The sequence below is a fragment of the Bos indicus genome, chromosome 20, assembly GCF_029378745.1.
Source record: "Bos indicus isolate NIAB-ARS_2022 breed Sahiwal x Tharparkar chromosome 20, NIAB-ARS_B.indTharparkar_mat_pri_1.0, whole genome shotgun sequence".
NCBI classification, from domain to species: Eukaryota; Metazoa; Chordata; class Mammalia; order Artiodactyla; family Bovidae; genus Bos; species Bos indicus.
Window position 1 is genome coordinate 59,250,060 of NC_091779.1, and position 9,640 is coordinate 59,259,699.

Genomic DNA, 9,640 nt, shown 5'->3' on the forward strand with positions numbered 1-9,640 from the left:
GTGGAGAAGCATCTTAGAGTCCCTGTAGCTAATGAGAATATTTCCTGCAGGAGAAACTGTGTGTCATCATGCCTTGTGACCCACCCTGAGGCAGCACTCTGCGTTCGTGGTGCTGGGATGGGGGTAGCCCCGTGCAGTGACCCAGAGCTGGGAACCTCCTGATACCTGAGCCCCACAGCATTTAATTCACTTGCAGTTTGTAAACCTGGAACTCTGTTAGTCTTCTGGAACTTGAGTCTGGGGAATTAGGTTTAGTGAAAGGTAACTGTGTATATGCACACACGTGTATACATGTGTAGAGGCAGAGAGGAGAAATGTAACACACCTTGGGTATCTACTGCATTCTAAGCACTACGCTATGCCAGGCATTCACATATATTCACTCATTTAGTCTTTACAACGACTCTATAAGGTGCATCATGGCTATTTTGCAGATGGGGAAATACTAGGTTAGAGATATTATGTAATTTGCCTGTGATTCCTGGCTACTAAGTCTGTTATCAGAATCACCTTTGTCTGTTGTGGGTTGAATGCACATCTTGGAATTCCTGTGGTTGTGTTCTACTCAAGACTGTGCATGTAGGGATGAAGCTGGAAACTAAAGCCTAAATTGGACATGAGGAAAATGTTCTTGTATTTTGAAGTCATGAATTAATTTTTCTCAGGTACATAGCGAGGTTGACACAGTAAAAGGCCTCTGTCCTATAGGAACATGAGTTCTCACTCCCTAGGCCCTCCTCTCCCCATGCTGCAGGCCTAAGGTGGTTACCTCCTTGCCCCACAGCGGGGCACATGTCCTCAGGTCAAGGACAGTGAGCCAGGAGCCTGGATATTTGGGGTGTTCTCCTGGCTTTACCACCATAGCACTCATGCGACTTCAGAGGAATCGCAACTGTGCCACAAGTGGAAGTTAGGTATCTAGTTATTTCTGGCTCACGTTTACATCTTTCTGCAAAAAAAACATGGAGGCACATACATAGAGTACGTCACACTGTTGTTGAGGTTAAGAGCTTTGGCTCCTGGTCCATTCCAGCCAGATTCTCTCATTACCTGCAGCTTTGTAACCTTGAATAAGTAACTCACCTCCTTGGGTTCTCATCTATTAAAATGGATTTAATCATGGTACCCATCTCACTGGGTGCTGAGAGAATAAAACTGACAATGTCCAGCACATAATTAGCATACAGTAGATAATAATAAAAACAATTACTGTTATTATTAATACAGTAACACATGCTCAGTTTCAGTTCAGTTGCTCAGTAATGTCCGACTCTTTGTGACCCCATGGACTGCAGCATGCTAGGCTTTCCTGTCCATCACCAACTCCCGGAGCTTGCTCAAACTCATGACCATCGAGTTGGTGATGCCATCACATGCTAGTTGAAGGATTAAAAGAAATATCACATATAAATGTTCTTTATTTAATAACTCAAATGTTTTTAGCAAAACAGGGCTTGAATAAAGGAATGATATAAGGAATCTCTCGGTAACTTGGTTGTTTTACATATCAGAAGGACTATATGATGTCAGTTCAGTTCAGTCGCTCAGTTGTGTCTGACTCTTTGTAACCCCATGGACTGCAGCATGCCAGGCATCCATGTCCATCACCAACTCCTGGACTTTACCCAAGCTCATGTCCATTTAGTCGGTGATGCCATCCAACCATCTGTTATCCTTTGTTGTTCCCTTCTTCTCCTGCCTTCAATCTTTCCCAGCATCAGGGTCTTTTCAAATGAGTCACTCTTTGCATTAGATGGCCAATGTATTGGAGTTTCAGCTTCAACATCAGTCCTTCCAATGAACACCCAGGACTGATCTCCTTTAGGATGGACTGGTTGGATCTCCTTGCAGTCCAAGGGACTCTCAAGAGTTTTCTCCAATACCACAGTTCAAAAGCTTCAATTCTTTGGTGTTCAGCTTTCTTTATAGTCCAACTCTCACATCCATATATGACTACTGGAAAAACCATAACCTTGACTAGATGGACCTTTGTTGGCAAAGTAAGGTCTCTGCTTTTTATTATTGTGTCTAGGTTGGTCATAACTTTCCTGCCAAGGAGTAAGGGTCTTTTAATTTCATGGCTGCAGTCACCATCTGCAGTGATTTTGGAGCCCAAAAAAATAAAGTCTGACACTGTTTCCACTGTTTCCCAATCTATTTCCCATGAAGTAATGGGACGAGATGCCATGATCTTAGTTTTCTGAATGTTGAGTTTTAAGCCAACTTTTTCACTCTCCTCTTTCACTTTCATCAAGAGGCTCTTTAGTTCTTCTTCACTTTCTGCCATAAGGGTGGTGTCATCTGTATATCTGAGGTTATTGATATTTCTCCTGGCAATCTTGATTCCAGCTTGTGCTTCATCCACCCCAGTGTTTCTCATGATGTACTCTGCATATAAATTAAATAAGCAGGGTGACAACATACAGCCTTGATGTACTCCTTTTCCCATTTGGAACCAGTCTGTTGTTCCATGTCCAGTTCTAACTGTTGCTTCCTGACCTGCATACAGATTTCTCAAGAGGCAGGTCAGGTATTCCCATCTCTTTCAGGATTTTCCACAGTTTGTGGTGATCCACACAGTCGAAGGCTTAGGCATAGTCAATAAAGCATAAGTAGATATTTTTCTGGAACTCTCTTGCTTTTTAAATGATCCAATGGATGTTGGCAAGTTGGTCTCTGGTTCCTCTGCCTTTTCTAATACCAGCTTGAACATCTGGAAGTTCATGGCTCACATATTGTTGAAGCAAAAGAGGGGTTAAATAAAAGAGTGACATAAGGAATCTCTAGGTATCTTGGTTGTTTTACATATTGGAAAGAATATATGATGTAATGATATACTAACATTTGCATGAAAAATGTAGGCTAGAGAGAGAGAAGTTATAACAGTTAGAAAATGAAATTTCTTCAAGGTGTTTTATTGAAACCTTTAGCATCCCAAAGCATATAGCTCACCAATTTAGACACCCTCTTCTCTCTGCTTGTTTTTCTGGAGCCCCAAGGTTTTAAGCATATTTAGCTGATTTGTTCTACCTACCTAGCATGCTTATTTGTGTCTTCAATTTTTTTGTCTAACCAGGAGTAATAGTTTCAGATGTTTATGTGCTTGTTTATAAAGCATCTGTCAGCGCTTTTACAATGAAGTTATATTTTTGGTAGTTTCTAATCCTGCTGCAGAAGGTTGTTACATGCTGTGACTTGGCGTGGATACCTTCCCTTCTGAAACAATTAAAAATAAATAAAATTGGATAAGTATTTCAGAGAATTGCCTTTTTTACCTGCTTATTGAAAAGAACACCATTTTTTTCCCCCCCGAATTGTGTTTTTCTTCTGGGATTAAAACCCAAACAATCAAATACTTCCCAAGGTGCAATTATCATGTTTATCATTTATTTCAAATATAAGACTCTAAGGGTTTTTTTCAAGAGTTATAAAATGATTATTAGTGAAATGTGTATAAAGAAGAACAATTAGTTAAATATCTGTTATATGTTCAAACCCTTGAACATATAACATATATAAGGATTAAAGGGTTTAAATACATCAATTAGTGTAGTTATTATTAATTGCACTCCTCAAATTGAGTCATTCACTTATTTAATCAGAAATTTTAATTTTGTTGTTGTTGTTTAGTCGCTAAGCCCTGTCCTACTCTTTTCGATCTCATGGACTGTGGCATGCTATGCTCCTCTGTCCATTATCTCTCAGAGTTTGCTCAAATTTGTGTCTGTTGAGTCAGTGATTCTGTCTAACCATCTCATTCTATGCTGCCCGCTTCTCCTTTTGCCTTCAGTCTTTCCCAGCATCAGGGTCTTTTCCAGTGAGTCAGTTCTTCACATCAGATGGCCGAAGTATTGGAGCTTCAGCTTTAACATCAATCCTTCCGTGAATATTCAGGGTTGATTTCCTTTAGGACTGATTAGTTTGATCTCCCTGCTGTTAAAGAGACTGTCAAGAGTCTTCTCCAACACCAGAGTTCAAGAGGATCAATTCTTCAGTGCTGAGCCTTCTTTATGATCCAACTCTCACATCTGTACATGACTACTTGAAAAACCACAGCTTTGACTATGTGGATCCTTGTCGGCAAAGTGATATATGTGCTTTTGAATACCCTAACTTTGTTATAGCTTTCCTTCCAAGAAACAAGTATCTTTTAATTTCATGGCTGCAGTTACCATCTGCAATGATTTTGGAGCCCAAGAAAAGAAAATCTGTCACCGTTTCAACTTTTTTCCCTTTTGTTTGCCATGAAGTGATGAGACTGGATGCCATGATCTTAGTGTTTTGAATGTTGAGTTTCCAGCCAGCTTTCACATTCTCCTCTTTTAGTTCCTCTTCACTTTCTGCCATTGGAGTGGTATCATCTGCATATCTGAGGTTGTTGATATTTCTCTCTGCAATCTTGATTGTAGCTTGTAATTCATCTAGTCCAACCTTTTGCATGATGTACTCTGCATATAAATTAAATAAGCAAGGTGACAATATACAGCCTCGATGTACTGCTTTCCCAGTTTTGAACCAGTCCATTGTTCCATCTGGTTCTAATTGTTGCTTTTTGTCCTGCATACAGGTTTCTCAGGAAGCAGGTAAGGTGGTCTGGTATTCCCATCTCTTGAAGAATTTTCTACAGTTTGTTGTGATCCATACAGTCAAAGGCTATAGCATAGTCAATGAAGCAAAAGTTAGATGTTTTTCAGGAATTCTCTTGCTTTTTCTGTGATCCAGCATATGTTGGCAGTTTGATTTCTGGTTCATCTGCCTTTTCTAAATCCACCTTGTACATCTGAAAGTTCTCGGTTCACATACTGCTGAAGGGTAGCTTGAAGAATTTTTAGCATAACCATACTAGCATGTGAAATGAGCGCCAATTGTGTGGTAGTTTGAACATTCTTTGACTTTGTCCTTCTTTGGGATTGGAATGAACAGTGACCTTTTCCAGTCCTGTGGCCACTGCTGAGTTTTCCAAATTGCTGACATATTGAGCACAGCACTTGAATAGCATCATCTTTTAGGATTTGAAATAGCTCAGCTAGAATTTTCATATGTTTGCCTTATTATTATTACTTATGATATTCTCATGGTGGTTAAAATAGTGACTAGACTTAAAAATTAGATATTGCATTAACTTAGATGGCTTCTAATAATTAATTTCATGGAATTAAGCAAATGCTTCATTTTAGAGTACTGTAAAATATCTGTGACATTGTTTTAGAACAGAATTTCTCGACTTTGGTTTTGCTGACACTTTTGGCACAGAGAAGTCTTGTGAGGGACTGTCCTGTGCATTACAGGATGCTAGCAGTGTCCCTGGCCTCTAGCCACCAGTTGCCGGTAGCACCTTCCCAGTTGTGATAACCAAATATGTCTCTAGATTTAGTACCCTGGTTAAAAAAAAAAATCACACCTGGTTAAGAATTGTGGCTTTTAAACTACTTTTATTGAAACTTTTGTAAAGTGCTATCATATGCAAATGTTTAATTTCTTCCAATAAAATGAATTGAATTTATAGTAGAGAGGCTTCCAGGTGGCTTCCTATTTGCAGTTGGAGTCACAGGAGACATGGATTCTATCCCTTGGTTGCGATGATCCCCTGCAGAAGGAAATGACAACCCACTCCAGTATTCTTGTCTGAAAAATCCCGTGGACAGAGGAACCTTGTTGGCTACAATCCATAGAATATCAAAGAGCTGGATGGTGTTGAACACACACACACACACACGGCACGGCAGGTTGAAGGTTTTCTTGGGTCCAAAAATGAGACTTTAACTGCTGGTGCTGCCTTATTTTTTGATATGTTAGGAAAAGCTGAATTATTGAGGAAATTAGTTTTTGGGAAATAAGTTCAGTATCACTAATATATTAATATTGCATTTTGAAAGTTCTATATTTATAACACTATTTCTCCAAAGTTATCCTCTTAGTTAAATGTGTTTTCATTTTAGTAGTTATATTAGGGTCATTTATAACATTGGCCTTCCGGAGAAGTACACAGAGGAATGCAGACATAACTTCTGTCCTGAAATAGTTTATAGTCTGGGAGAGAAAAAGGAATAATATACTGCTTCCAAAGATGGATGTTACAAGATGTGCAAATAAACTATTCTGGGTAGAGTGAATTTAACAGGAAGCTGCTGAAGCTTAAACTCCAGGGCTACTCAACACAAAGGCTTTTTCCAAAACTTAATTTGGTATTTGCAAATTATACTCTTTTTCTTAAAAGAAGTCCCTTCTCCAAACTGTATAAGCTTGAAGTCACAAAAGATCTGCATCCGTCCTCAGCATGGGGATTCCAGGGCTGGAGAGAATGCCTAAGAGAGGACCCGTACAGGATGGATACAGAGATTGTCTCTCATGACAGATGTGATTGTGGAGATTGCATGTATTATTCACCTACTCCAGAAAAGTAGATTGACTCAGAGAGCTGAACTGTGCTGTGGCTCTCTGCTTCCTGCCGTTTGTATTTCTCCACACACATAGAGAACTCACAACACCTGGTGGGGTGGGGAACATCCTCTGTCCTGTGATTTGCAATGTGGTTTGGTAGTAGTTTAGTCGCTACGTCATGTCCAACTCTGTGCAACCCTATGGACTGCAGCCTGCCAGGCTCCTCTATCCATGGGATATCCCAGGCAAGAATATTGGAGTGGGTAGCCATTTCCTTCTCCAGGGGATCTTCCTGACCCAGGGGTCAAGCCCAAGTCTCCTGCACTGTAGGCAGATTCTTTATGGACTGAGAAGCCCAATGTGGTTTGGACTATGGCAAAAAGGATTGAAGAAGGGGTTTTGCAGTAATAATAGTGAAGTACCAGAGGTTCTGGGTGTCTGACTAAAAGGGACAGGTACCTTTTGCCAAAGGCAAACCACATGGGAAGAACAAAGAGGGTGTGAAGGCACAAGGTTTTGGGGGGGAGGTACAGGGGGCAGGTGGAGGCGCAAAGTTGAATTGACAGGTGGAAAGGAGAGAAAGGAAGCAGCGGGTGGCCATGTCCCATGGACTGGGGTTAGTGTCAAGGTTGTGGGACACTAGGTGGGTGAGGTAAATGTGAGGCCATCTGGGTAACTTGTCACACCCGCCTTGGGAAAGCTTGATAGCATCTGCTTCACATCTAGGGATTGCCTGACCTCAGGAGGAATTTCCCTCATTCTGCCACGCCCACTGTGACCTTCCAGATGCACACATTTGGCTCTGCACTCTCTTGGGGGCTGCATGAATGAGAAATTCACCAAGATTTCTGATGGTTTTCGTTGTAGCTGTGAGAGATCCTCGGTTATACTCTTGTCCCATCTACAAGAAGCCGGTCCGAACAGACTTGAACTACATTGCTGCTGTAGACCTCAGGACGGCCCAGGCCCCCGAACACTGGGTGCTTCGTGGAGTTGCCCTTCTCTGCGATGTCAAGTAATGTGGGGCGTGTCCCTCACCCAGTAAATGCAGGATCCAGAGTATCACAAGCTCTGTTTTTCCGTATGGACGTTGTGTACATCAGGTTGATTGTACGGTGTGTGAATTGCATCAGGGTTCCCTGCTCCTTCGCTGGATGCTTGCTTATATTTAGTCTGTTTCACCGTTAATGACCAATCACTGTGTGTTTTGAAAAGCTATCTGGTGATTTAGAAGTAAGGTTTATAACTTTCTATTCAAGCTTGGCCCTCAAATCCAGAGTAATATGTTTTCTTCTTTCAACGCCAAAGACTGACTAGGGTAAATAGATGGTATTAGTATTTCCCTGGAAGGGATTATTCTTCTGTTAATGTGGTTTCGGTGACAGCCCAGTTCTCTAAGATAACATGACAAGTTTGTGCTAATTCTGTTTCTGTTGCCTTTTGCATTTAGGTCAGGTAAGAGATTTCTTTTCATGACTGAAGTTGCCAGTTAAACAGATCTAAAAAATGGAAGGAAATAGAATGGTGGGTTAAGAATGTGAATAGATGAATAGACAATGCATGTAATCCTATAGAATAAACATATGGAATAGTGTTCAACTCCACTGATAATTACTAAAGAGCGACACTTACCTTACATTTGTTATAATTAAAAAAATTAAAGCTAAAGTGAATTGTGATGAGGTCTTTGTAAAAGTGATACATTCAGACTCCTTGAACAATAGAAATCAACCAATCCTTTTTTGTAAAATGATTAAATAACTAAGCACAGAAGGAATCATAAAAACATTCACATGCTTTGACCCTTATTTTCTCTCCTAGAAACCTACCAAGGAAACAATTTGAAAGACTGAAAAAATGATATATAAAAATGTATTTAATAGCATAAAAATAATAAATGCCCCCAAAGGTAAAAATAAGTCTATGCTTAAGGAAATTAGAGGATATTAGACAGCCATGACCCACTCCAGTGTTCTTGCCTGGAGAATCCCAGGGATGGGGGAGCCTGGTGGGCTGCCGTCTATGGGGTCACACAGAGTTGGACACGACTGAAGCGACTTAGCAGCAGCAGCAACAGCAGCAGCCAGCCATGAAAAACAATAGTGAAGATTTCATAATGTAGAAATGGTGAGCACAGGCTGTTAAGTGAAAGATAAAGTTAGCAAAATATTATTATAACTAAAATGTATTTGGTGTGGACAAAAGTTAGAAGATAATGTGGAAAAATAAAAACAGATATGATCGAATGGTAAAGGTTCCAGTTGACTTGAAAAAATGTAATGACTGGAAGAAAAATTAGGAAAAGGATAAAAGTCTTAGTGGGTGAAAAATTCACATGATCTTTTATTAATTAGGAAAATACTATGTAAGGGGCTTCTCAGATGTTTTTACTTTAAATCATGACTATAGATTATACACTGTTTCATCTATAACCTTGAGGATGTGGTCAGTGCTAAGGTAGAATTGCAGCTTAGAATTGCTTAACTTCAGAAACGCATCACTTCAGGTTTCTGGTGATAAATGTTTTATAGGGAGGAGGGATTACAAGGAGACCAGTGTGGGTCCCTCTCACTAGGACTTGCTCTGTGATGAGTATCATTCTATTTTAATTATAATGAGAATTAGACCTGAGTGGTTCATGTGACACCTACCCATTTTGGAAAATACTATTTTCATTTGAGCAGCTTCTTTTGGTCTGAATTAATATATCAGTTGATTTGTGTGAATTGTGGTAAAACCATCATTTTATTTTGAATAATAAATGATGAAAATGTGGAAATAATGCAGATTAATAAAATCCATTAATGAACGTCTGAATTGTAATTGTTATTTATAAGCAAAGAGGTGAGTTCCATTGAGTATCCAGAAATAAGCTTTAAAAATTGGATTTTTTAATCAAATAACTTGAAAATGTATAATACATATAATTTTGTGATATACTCCATTGGTATATATGTATCAGTTTTGGAGACCCAAAGTAGAAAAGAACACCATGAAAACAAATGGAAAGTTTTAGGAAGTAATTCAGCAGGGAGACTTCCCCAGTGATCCGATGGTTAACAGTCCATCTTGCAATGCAGAGTTCTTGGGTTTGATCCTTGGTTGGGGAACTACGATCCCACTTGCCTCAAGACAGCTAAGCCCGGGTGCCTCAACTACTGAAGGACGAGTTCCTAGAGCCCTCACACTGCAGTGACTAGCCTGCGCACCACAACTGGAGAGTCTGTAATGGAAGACCCTGTGTGATGCAAGGAAGATC

At 39.9% G+C, this 9,640-nt stretch overlaps 1 protein-coding gene across 2 annotated transcripts in view; it reads left to right on the forward strand.

Annotated features, from left to right (window-relative positions):
- Window positions 1–9,194, forward strand: part of DNAH5 (dynein axonemal heavy chain 5) — a 329,281-nt gene extending 320,087 nt beyond the window's left edge. For both annotated transcript variants that reach the window (XM_070774842.1, XM_070774841.1), the window contains exon 79: window positions 7,249–9,194. In XM_070774842.1, the coding sequence (XP_070630943.1) occupies window positions 7,249–7,400 (152 nt within the window). In that variant the 3' untranslated portion in view covers window positions 7,401–9,194. The remainder of the gene's footprint in view (window positions 1–7,248) is intronic.
- Window positions 9,195–9,640: the final 446 nt, after the last annotated feature.